Source organism: Sceloporus undulatus, chromosome 1 (genome assembly GCF_019175285.1).
Source record: "Sceloporus undulatus isolate JIND9_A2432 ecotype Alabama chromosome 1, SceUnd_v1.1, whole genome shotgun sequence".
In the NCBI taxonomy this organism is placed as follows: Eukaryota; Metazoa; Chordata; class Lepidosauria; order Squamata; family Phrynosomatidae; genus Sceloporus; species Sceloporus undulatus.
In genome coordinates, this window is record NC_056522.1 from 131820335 (window position 1) to 131832199 (window position 11865).

At 39.5% G+C, this 11865-nt stretch overlaps 1 protein-coding gene across 1 annotated transcript in view; it reads left to right on the forward strand.

Moving 5' to 3' along the window:
* LOC121925312 (protein eyes shut homolog) overlaps nt 1-6506 on the forward strand; it is a 52549-nt gene extending 46043 nt beyond the window's left edge. The window contains exons 7-8 of the mRNA XM_042457318.1: nt 1699-1820; nt 6333-6506. Coding sequence (XP_042313252.1) covers nt 1699-1820; nt 6333-6506 — 296 coding nt within the window. The remainder of the gene's footprint in view (nt 1-1698; nt 1821-6332) is intronic.
* Nucleotides 6507-11865: the final 5359 nt, after the last annotated feature.

An 11865-nucleotide genomic window follows, 5' to 3' on the forward strand; every position in this document is an offset into this window, starting at 1 on the left:
TGACACCAATTTAATTGCCATGACTCAATGCTATGGAATTTTGGGAACTGTAGTTTGTTGTGGCACCAACAAATGACAAATGCCAGAATTCCTTAGCATTGAGCCATGGCAGGTAAAGCGGTGTCGAACCAGATTATTTCTGTAGTGTGGATGCAGCCCAAGTCACATGAGCAGTTTCTTTTTCATTCCTTTACTTCTCCATTCATATGGAAATTTCAGCTATCCTTGACAAAGATCACATTCTTTCATGGAAATCATCTGGAAAAATTATAAAATATATAGTAGGGATATTAGAGGAATTCCTTTTTTGCAAATTTCAGTAGAAACTGACCAGGTCCATCGCCAGCTGAAATGTACACCTGAACCAAATGATCAATCAATTTTCATGTTTCTTGAATGTTCCCATGTTCACAGCTGGGTGCTTTGTTTGTTTTTGAATAGGAACTTAAAGGTGTGCATTTTGAGAGAAAATTCATTTAGAAAAGGTACTTCAGAAGAAAATAATTTGAAAATATGTTTTTAACTGCATGTTTTTGTGCTGGATTTTTTTTTTTAAGGAAAATTCACATGTTAATTTGAAAACAGTGCTGACAGAACATTTGTGACAGACTGATTTGCCCATTTCCACTGCATATAAAAGACATTATTTATTTATGTATTTTATGTATTTATGTATGTATGTATGTATAAATACATTTATCTATTTATACAGTAGTTATGTATAAGCATATCTAGGGGCCATCCCTTGTGTTGTGTCCAGAGCATCCCTGTGTATTTTCTCTTGTATGAGGTACTTGTGGTGCTGGAGGTGATATATGTGTTTGTGGGTTACTATCACACATTTTTCTAAAATAAATAAGGGTCATTCACTTTTGTGAGAGAAAAAGGAAATTGCTTTGCTTTGCAACTAGGAATGGGAAAAGCACCCTTTTTCTAGTCCATTTCTCTTTCTTTTACATGTACACTTTCACCAGGGCCTCTGAGAGAAATTTTGCAAGGTGGAACAAGGTGGGCCCAGGTGGCTACTCTCAAAATTGAAAATTTAAGGTCTAAATGGGCCCACACATTCCACTTCCAAATGGACCTTAAATCCTCAAGTCTTTTCAATAAAGATAACAGTATAAAATGAAATGAAAGTGTATATATATATATATGATATCATGAAATGGTGGCTATGTTAAAACAACCAGAATTCAGACTGGATACACCTCATTTAACAGGGTGAAATAATCCATTTGTTTCATAGGGGGAAACAGGCAGGTCCTGGAGGAATGCCAAGAAAGAACCTGCAGAGCTACATGTATGCTAAACTTTGTAAAATAATACAATGGGAGTGGAATGTGTGGGTTTTGAGGGAGGAGGCTGTCAGAAATTCATGGGTCCCTCCTAGGTTCTCTGTGCACCAGCTTTATCCAAATGGCTAATCAAAATACTCTACGTTTTCTGGGCCGAAAAATGGGTATAAAGTTTCACCAAATTTCATAAGGGGAAGAGGAAATTCCACCAATATATTAGAGGTGTGGGTCAGTGCTGCGGAATTCTGGGAATTATTTTACATAACTGAGAACGTTTTTGGAGAAGAGAATTCTATTAACTTTTTTTTTTACTTTTATATAAGTGCTTTCTTGTCTTAATTACTGTGTAATTCTGTGTAACAAGGAATAACTATTTTTTTATTTTTCAAACACATTATTGCAGTTGTTGATGGCTTCTATTGTTTGTGCAATCCTGGATACGCTGGACAAAAATGTGACCAAGACATTGATGATTGCATTAATAATGCATGTAAACACAATTCTACTTGCATGGATCTTCATCTGGTTAGTATACTGTATGAACTTCATGTACGTGTCTGTGTCTCTCTGGTTGGTTGTAATCTCTTGCCCTGTTGTCTGCATACAGACATAAATTGCATCCCCTCTCCGAGGAATCTAAGGGCAAGTTCTAATGTTGTGCAGAGAACACCTCTTGTAGTAGGACTTTCCCTTTTCTTCCTCCTTTCTTCCTGCAGGTTCCTTCTCTCCTCCAAATATGCAGAACCCATGCCCCACCAATTCTTTGGATGAAAAGTTTTGGTGTGTAGGAGGGACTACATGAAAAGGGAAGAAATTTACCCTTTTCTGATTTGTAGATGGAACCTTTACAATGGAAGAACTGGTTAATTGGATAATAACTATCTTAAGGTGTGTCAAGATAAATGTTTGGAGGATAGAGGGTACTTTCTTGTATTGTTATTTTGTCCCAATCCTAATATGTTCATGTTGCATCATTAACTGATTGCTCTGCAGCTGAGTTCTTAGCCTTCTTGAGCATCAAATGACAAAACTCACAAAGGCAATAGGGTTTTGTGATGCTCCTGGAGAAGATCCAATAACATCCAAACAATGATACCTTTATTGTACCAACCAAAATGCACAATTACATGTTGCAAGCTTTCAAAGTCATACCGGCTTCTTCATCAGGCAAACAGTAAAAAGAAATTGAAGATGTTAGTCACAGGCCTGCATTTCCTGTTTCTGGTCTAAGTTCAGATGGTAGGGAGGGCAATCTGCAGGCTGGCACCTCTCCCTTTGGCTTCTGACTCCAACAAAGGTAAAGCAATTTTTTCTAATATTGGGACTGACTGTCATGCTTTGCCTCTTCCTGATGCAAACACAAAGACTTCTTGAGAAATTCAATGTTCTTTACCTACATAGGAGCCTGTGGCTTCACAAAGGAAGGAGACATGCTGGATTCCAAGGACACATCTTCTTTGAATTGTAAATGGACATTAAATTTCCTTGACTTTGAAAATCTACCAGTGACCACATGGCCAAAGGGGGAGGTGCCAGCCTCCAAACAGCCCTCCCTACCATCTGAACTAAAACCAGAAACAGAAAATGTAGGCCTATGACTAACATCTTTAATTTATTTATCCTGTTTGCCTGATGAAGAAGCCAGTATGACATCAAAAGCTTGCAACATGTAATTGTGCATTTTGGTTGGCTCGATAAAGGTATCATTGTTTGGATGTTATTGGCTTTGCTATATGGCCAACATGGCTACCCCAGATGTCTCCTGGAGAAGGGTGGGAGATATCACAGACATGGCTGTGATGCGATCTGGCTTGAATGCAGCTTTCAACAAAACCATTTATAAAAAGTCAGAATGCCTAAGAGGCCTAATGACGGTATATTGTGTGATTTCCCATGAAGAGTCACACATGCTGAAACCCAATGAAATCAATAGTGTACAATGTGCCTAATTATTTATAGATGAAGAAGATGAAGCAGCAAAAGGTGGAATATGGGGGAAACTTGCATTTCAGCAGCTAAACGATGCAACCATATATGAGGCAGCTGTATAGCTTTCCTTTCTGGATTGACACATAGCACTCACTACTAGCCTTTCTAATCTTTAAATTGGTACTGCCAAAGATATTTTCTCTAGATTTTGTTGTGGCAAAAGTGATACCCTGAGTAGGAATCCAGAATGAAGAATCTTCAGCCAAAAAAAAAAAAATGAAGAATGTCAGTGGGAGAGAAGCAGTATTTTGAGAGTTAAGGCATCCTGGATGGGAGATGAAAGGGGAAAAAAATTAGGATTGGATTTTTGGCAGAGGGAATCTGTGTCAGTGTTCTCTACTGACACATGAAATATTTGCTAGGCTAGGTGGGATATTGTTTAAATCCTATGGTAAGGATTTTATAGGGCTAGAGACTTTGTTGAAGAGAGCAATTCTGCCCTATAAATCATTTATTTGTGTTCTGTGGCCAGGTTTCACTTGCTCAGTGGAAATGAAAAGAGACTTACATGTGCTCAGTGGTTCCTTTACCATATCCCCACTGGCTAGCAGAAGCAATCACTTGTTTCAAAACTACACTCTCGTAAACCTTGCTTACATGCTTGCTACCTGTAATGCCATATCCTGTGCATTAACTGCAAGGTAAAAGTGGAAAGAATATTAAAAAAATATTTGGAAAATTGTTAAAAAAATGTTTTCCAGTGTTGATAAAACCTGCCAAGAAGATTCTTGCAACGCTGAGCATCTTTGCAGTTTGGGACTTATTCAGTGCACAATTTGCACCTGGCTGTTTGCAGAAAATAATAAATCTATGTAGAAATATTATTTTCCGTGCAAAAATAAGAAATAAGAAATAAGAAATAAATAAATCTGTGACTTGAACATAGTTGATTTGCATAGAAAACAATGGCCCCTATTCTATAGCACAATCTATGTTGTGCAACTTTCCACAAACTTAGCTATATAGCAGAGGCACTAAGAAACCCTCCTAGTGCAAAGATGCCTCAGTTGATGTCCCAATGCTCACTGCTCCCAATGTACATCTGTCCTGTTTTGCATTGATCACTTCGCTCAGTCCCCTGTGTACTAATCTTACAGCAGCCCCTTGCTGAGTACAGATGTTGCAAAACCACCTAGTTCTGTTTCCTTCAGGCATTAGTTCACTTACAATGACATAAGTCCCTTACAGAATTTTGACCAACATTTTATGCACAGGAAACAGCATTTTATGTGCAGGAAAGGATATTTCTGCATGGTTTTCTAAAGACTGCATTAGTTTTAAAGATAGTCTGACAGGAAAAACCTTCTTAAAAATGTTTGTTACTTTCTTCAAGAAGAAACATAGAGAAGGGCTTGGTTGGAAGTATAGTTGTCACTATGTAAGATTTTGGATTTATTGCATGAAACCCTTGCAAAAAGAAAGTTGGCTTGGCTACTACTGGTTCAGTGTATCAAAAAATGATGTGTGCCTGCTTTGTCTTTCCCACTTGGGAACAGCATCCCAGTGAGGATCCACAGGGATGGAGGGAGAAGAATAACTGGAACATTATTTGCTGCTTACCTCAGTCTTGGGAGTCACTGTGCTCCTGATCTCTGCTTTCTTCAACAACTAAATCCTGTCATAAAAAGCCTAATTCAGTCCCATTTACAGCTTCATATTTTAGATTTGTTTTCTTCATAAGTCCTGAGAGGCTTTTTGTTGTTGTTGTTCTGCTACCATCAGTCAAATCTATCCCTTCTCTTTCTACAGTCATTTGTCATTTTCCCCTGTCAAAAACATATACCATTTTGTTTTAAATGGACTGTGACATAGTTAGCAAATCAATAAAATCCCCACTGGGTCATTGTTCCTCAGAAAGCCAGGACAAAAAGAAGGGGAAAAAAGTAAGAACACTCTCCCCTAGGAGAATTCATTCACTGTAGGAATAAAAACATACACGTACAGAGAGAAAGTGTTGTGTTTCATTGGGAATAGGTTGTTTATGAGTCTTTGGTGGCCTTTGATTGATTTTTCTTTTAAAAAAAACAGTGCATAAACTGGGTATTTCATGCAGAATGATAGCACAGTAATACAAATACTTTTTAAACCTGATTGACAAAATTGTACTTATTTATCCCCCCCCCCCCGGCTATATCTGTGTTCTTTTGACAGTTTACCCCCAAAGTAAGATTCAAAGATATATATTCAGTATAACTTACAAACACAGATGCAAAGAAATATCAGCACAGAACCATTCCCTAGATTGAGTTCAAGCTTACTAAATTCCTCAGTTAATGTCAATTCTATGTGGGTTTTCTTCTTTAAAAAAAAAAAAAACTTGCATGTGTTCCATATGTAAAATGTTGTTTCTGTTTTTAATTCTCCATTGGATACACTTAGGGTAGATCTAGGGTTGGCTAGATTACCTGCAATCATTTTTTTAAAAAAATTAACAAACGTATGACAATATTAAGATTGTAATTTAGCAAGGGCTAGCTATACTCTTTTTGCACTGTAACTTTAACATTTTTAAGGGCAGTAGGTAGAAAAGCAATTGCATAAGCAATAACAGATCAAATACAGAAGAAGCAGAGTCATGGAAATTGATTGTCATTATTAAAACCAGCTGGGGCAGTGGGACCATGTTGTTCATATGGATTGAACAAGCCATTAGGGTAGTTGAAGTCAGGTGAGCCTCCCTGGAAGAGGCACTTAACTTCATGACACAGTGAAGAAAATCTTCAGTAAGAGAGAAGTTTGGAGGATAGCTTCTAGGGACAATCTTTACGTTCTGGCAAATTCATGTCAGACAAATTTTTCAATAACTTGCCTAGCAGTGAAGTTTTAGCGAGGGGAGAGTCCAAAGGCGGCTTCCCTGGGTTGGTGTGCAGTTGCGCAGGTTTCCAGCCAAACCCAGGGAGCCACCCGGCAAACAACAGCAACAACCACAGCAACAGTAGCAACAGTCGTTTGGAGGCAAAACAGAGGTGGGATGGGTGAGGAGGCCAGGCGGGCTGGATTTGAATGTGTCACTGCCACCGACACGCCCCTCTCCCCACCTTCCCCCAGGTGTTCCGAAGCCCTCCGCAGTCCTGGCTTGCTTGCTGGAGCGCTGACGATGGAGAGTCCGAAGGCGGCTTCCCTGGGTTGGTGTGCAGCTCCGCAGGTTTCCAGCCAAACCCAGGGAACCACCCGGCAAACAACAGCAGCAGTAGCAGTCCTCAGCTGCTGCCCAGATGGTAAAGGCACAAACACAGGAGCCTCAGCTTGGCTTGGAGCTGGCTGGTGGTGATGCAGCAGGGCAGAAGAAGCCTCAGAGGCCTTGGCCCCGCCCCCTGTCCAAGTTCCTTGCCTCAGCTGCTGCCCAGATGGTAAAAGGCACAGGCACAAACACAGGAGCCTCAGCTTGGCTTGGAGGATAGGAAGGATATGTTTATGTTTGAGGTTTTGTATGTGGCTTAAGAGAAATGAAAGAACTGCATTTACTTGTCTTTGCTTGCTCACTGACTTGCAGGGTCTGCAAAAAACCTTTATCATGGATACATAATCTTAGAAACAGAATTAGTTTCAATGCTTGTCGCTCATGCCATAAAGGCTGATAAGTGCAGAACGTTGGCATTGTGGTTGACTATTTTCATTTTGCTTTAATATTAACTTTAATGATACAAAAATGCATTCTCTGAAGATGTTCTTGTGTTTCTGAGGCCCACATCCCTCATTACATGATATCATACATTTGTTTTCAAATTTGAAGATCTGTGGATTTTTTTTAATACTGATATTTGATACTTTGTGGGTTTGTGAACATTATGAGAGTGGTGGTATTTGGCTTGTAAGATGTATCTGCTGTTACTGCTGTGTATAATAAATAAGTGATAAAACTGTTAAAAGAGAATGTGATGTTGGAGACAGCAAAGGTGGTATGTTCCATTCAAAGTTGGAGTCCAGGCTGATTTGGGTTGCATACCAGAGAATGTGAGTATTTTGTTACAGTTATAGTTCACCCAAACTTTCTGGTGGAATTTTATTTTTTAAAATGTCATGAGGTACAATTCTATGTATGTTTAAAGCACACTTATAATTTAATTTAGGCAAGTATTCAAAGACATAGCCATGTTAGTCTGTTTCAGCATATAGCAATATAATGGAACCCTATAGCACCTTTGAGACTGATTGTGAAAAATGTATTTCTAGCATAAGCTTTTGTGGTCTTCAGTCCACTGTATCTGAAGAAGTGGACTGGAGTCCATGAGAAATTATTTTAGAAATATCTTCTTCTCAGTCTCTGAGATGCTGCCAAATCTCTTACATCTTTTTCTACTCAGTGAGGATTCCTTCTATTGTGAGAGTCAAAGGATTGTTGGCTTACTGTTGTACATCAAATCATTCATCAAGAATATACATGGTCATATTGTCTTTATGCTCTGCTAGATACTAAAGCCTGACTCGAAAAGTAAAGGAAGAAGATGGATGCTGCTGAGTTCAGTGCTATACAAGTTCACCTGGGTTGCCCATGAATGGGACAAGTGTGAATGAGTGGGTTGGTGTTATTTTTTGCAGCAGTAAAAACCATTTGTCTAATGCCTTTTAAAACAATTTATGGCATCTTCTGTGTATGTGAAGTGCATAGTGTTCAGTTGTACTGTCAGCGTGATGGATTAAGGCACCGCCATGGCTGAAGTATGAAAGCAGATTAAAGGGAAGTGGGACTTTCATCTGGAAAATAGAGGAGTGGTCACCAGAGCAAACTACTACATCATCTTGTGACACTATGCAATATGATATAGGCTGACTTTGGTATGTTATTATTAACATCTGTGGTGAAGAGACATTTTTAAAATCATCTGAAAAACAGAATCGTAAGTGAAGTCTGACTATATAGCATTGCAAGCTGCATCAGCATCTTATTACCTTGTGATCATAGACTGACTAGGAGGACTGTCAATGTGAGTGATCTAGAAATCCTGATCTTTATGCTGAATGAGGATGATCACAGTGTGTTTTGTACTGCATACCAGTGGTGCATGTATATCATTCCTATCTTTTTCAAATTAACTAGAAGTACCTATGCTAACTATATTGGGGTGGAAATAGAAGTAAAAAATTACTCTTTAAACTTTTCCTGAATCCTTACCTTCATTCTGAATTTGTGCTTATAGTGAGATCATACATCCAGACCTGTAACAAAATGATATTATAACACTGAATCATTGGCGGGGTACATACCGCCACTTTGCGGCGCTTTGCCGTCACCGCCGGTAGGTCCGTGGGGGAGCCGGAGCCTTCAGATGGCGCGACTCCCGCGCGGACCGAAAAAGAAGCTCCAAAATGGAGCTTCTTTTTCCATCGCGTTTGTGATGTAGCGAGGCGCCAGGGGCGCACTCACTACGTCACAAAGGACGCGACGCGTACGGACGCTCAGCGTCCGATACGCAAAGATGGCGCCGGCCATGTAGAAGGGCCGGCGCCATCTTGTACGGACGGAGTCCGTACTAGGCCCAGGGGCGTCTATAAGAGACGCCCCTTTTTTAAAATAGGACGTCCTCCGGACGTCCCAAATGGCGGTGCAGAAAGCCCCATTGATTACCTGAGAGTACTCTAAAAATGACCAAGAAGGCATAACTGCAGGGTGAGGGAGAGGATGAGCAATGATGGGATAGCAACAGCTGAGGTGGAAAAACAAATGAAAGAAATTAGAGTCTTAAAAGGATGGGCATTCTGTAAATTAGTTTTTCTTCTGAATAACTGAGCCTTTTAGCTCTTCATTTATTCAATTCAGGCTGCATCCACATTGCAGAAATAATCCAGTTTGACCCCACTTTAACTGTCATGGCTCAGTGCTATGGAATTCTGAGAAATGTACTTTTGTGAGACATTTAGCCTTCTGTGTCAGAGAGCTCTGTTGCCACAACAAACTAAAATTCCCAGAATGCCATAGCACTGAGTCATGGCAGTTAAAGTGGTGTCAAACTGGATTATTTCTGCAGTAAAGTTGAAGCCTTACTCTTTAAAAAATACAAGTTGTCAAACATTCACCAGAGGCCTGTATTAGATCAATGAGGAGATTATGGGAACTCCTGGAATTTGGTTCCAGCCCTCCCATGAATACCAAAATCTGTGGATGCTGAAGTCCCATTAAATGCAATGGCATTATAAAATGCTGTCCATTATATAAAATGGCAAATCAAGGTTTGCTTTTTGGAATTTATATATTGAATATTTTCAAGCCCTGGATGCTTGAATCCATGGATAAAGAATCTGTTTATCCACAGTGTATAGAGTCATCACTTAGAATTTCCCAGCACTTCAGTTAAAGTTGCAAGGCGGAGAATGTGATGACTGCAATGCAAAACCCTTTCCCCACACTTTCACAAAATGCTCCATTTCTTGCCTTTTTCATAGTAAAAGTGAGAACATAATTGAAAATATCTTTTTCAGAAAGAGGGATGGGTTTCAACTTTAAATTCAGAAGGAGACGGCTGAGGGACCATCTGCTAATTTCGTTTCCTTCTTTTCATTTTTATACCTTCCCTCCCTCCAGCACATGTATCTAAGACTTTGGCTTCAACTTTTTTGTGCAGTGTGGAGAGAAAGAATCTTCTGCCCTGCTTTGTGGAGGAGAAAGTGGCTGAAGGGTTTGGGCCAGATTTAGTGCCAGACTCACAGTTCTTTGTTCTTTTGTTGCATCTGCACTACTACTTATATCAGTTCCATGCCACTTCAACTGTCATGTTCATAGAGTTCTGTGCTTTGTTGTTTGGTGAGGTGTTTAGAACTTTCTTTCAGAGAATGGTAACAATTATCCATAGAGAATTCTAAGTACCTCAGCAAAGTGCAAATCTCAAAATTCCATAGGATGGAGCCATGGCAGTGAAAGGGGAATGAAAACAATATAACTGCAATGTATAGACACATCCTGTGATAGAATACAGTCTTGCCTAACCCTCTTTCCAATTAGAAACCATTCTGTTTCTCTGTATTCTGTCTTAACAGTAGCCTCTTGTCCTGAATATAGATTACACATGACTATCAAATGTTGTGGCAGACCCATTTCTTTAAAAGTCACCCATAGTTTCTCATAATCCAGACCTCTCCTGGTGTGGTATCAGTTCCTGGTAATGTATTTCTCTAAAGTGCTCTGAGTGTAGCTCTCACTTCACTTTTTAAAATTTGAGGTTTGTTCTTATATGGGTCCTCTTTAAATGAATCTGCCATCCTTTTTTCCCTTTTATGTAGTTCTTCCATGTATTGTTTCCATCATCTTTTTATTTCTTCTTGGTCTTGTCATATGTTCCTTTGCTAGTCACAGAGCATCCCTACTCTTGGCTTAATTTTTCCACTGACTTCTGAATCTTGCTGAAGAGGTCTCTTGTTTGTCCTTTTTTGTTTGTTGTCTGTTTAATTTGTATGCTGAGAACATTATCCAAAAGGCAGGATTGGACTCAAGAGGAGGGAGACATGAAAACTGGAAGAAGGAACACCAGCAATCTAAGATATGCAGATGATACCATAATACTAGCAGAAAATATCAGAGATATGGAAAGATTGTGGGAGAAAGACAAGGCAGAAAGTGCAAAGGCAGGTTTACAGCTGAACATCAAGATAAAAAAAAATGACCAAAGATGATCCACTAATTATAAAGTAGACAATGAAGAGATCAAACTGAGTGGAGACTGGGGGGGAAATCAGAGGAAGACTAAGACTTGGAAAGGCAGCTATGAAGGAATTAGACAAGATGCTGAAATGGAAAAATATATCATTAAATACTAAAGTTAAGATTGTCCATGCCATTCTATTTATTGTAATGAAATTGGGACAGTGAAGAAAACTGATGTAGTGTGGACAACTTATTTGAGATGTGGTGCTGGGAATACCATAGGTGGCTAAAAAGACCAGTGGTGGGTCCTAGAGTAGATCAAGACCAAACTCTCCCTAGAAGCAAAGATGACTAAACTGAGGTTGTCTTATTTGAGCTGTCTCATGAGAAGAGCTGACTCACTAGAAATGATCGTGAATAGTAAAGTTGAGAGCAATAGGAAAAGAGGAAGACTGCATTCTAGACTGATATATTCAATCAGAGAAGCCACAGCCATGAATCTGCAAGATATGAGCAGCGTGGTTGGGGACAGGGTGACTTGGAGTTCATTTGTCATTTGTGAGGTTGCCATGGGTCCAAGTTGACTTGAAGGCAATTAACAACAAAACAGATACATCCTTCATCTAATTCACTTCTGGCTTGTGTAAGCGAGCTGTTGTACATTATATGGTATATTCTTATTGCTTAGAATACAGATATAATGGATACTTCTAAGTGTTTCCTTTGTTCCCATAGCAAGGCTGTTTCTTTTCATTTCCATTTATTATTATTATTAACCTTTATTTATGAAGCGCTGTAAATTTACACAGCGCTGTACATGCAATCTTTTTAGTTAGACGGTTCCCTGCCTTCGGGCTTACAATCTAAAAAGACATGACACAGAAGGAGAAGGGAGTGGTGGAGGGAGAGGGTAAGAGGTCCAGCAGTTCCTCTCTACCTCCAAGGCCTGGACCAAGGTAGATGGACTGGAGGGAGGGCTTGGCTACATAATGGATGGTTAATCTT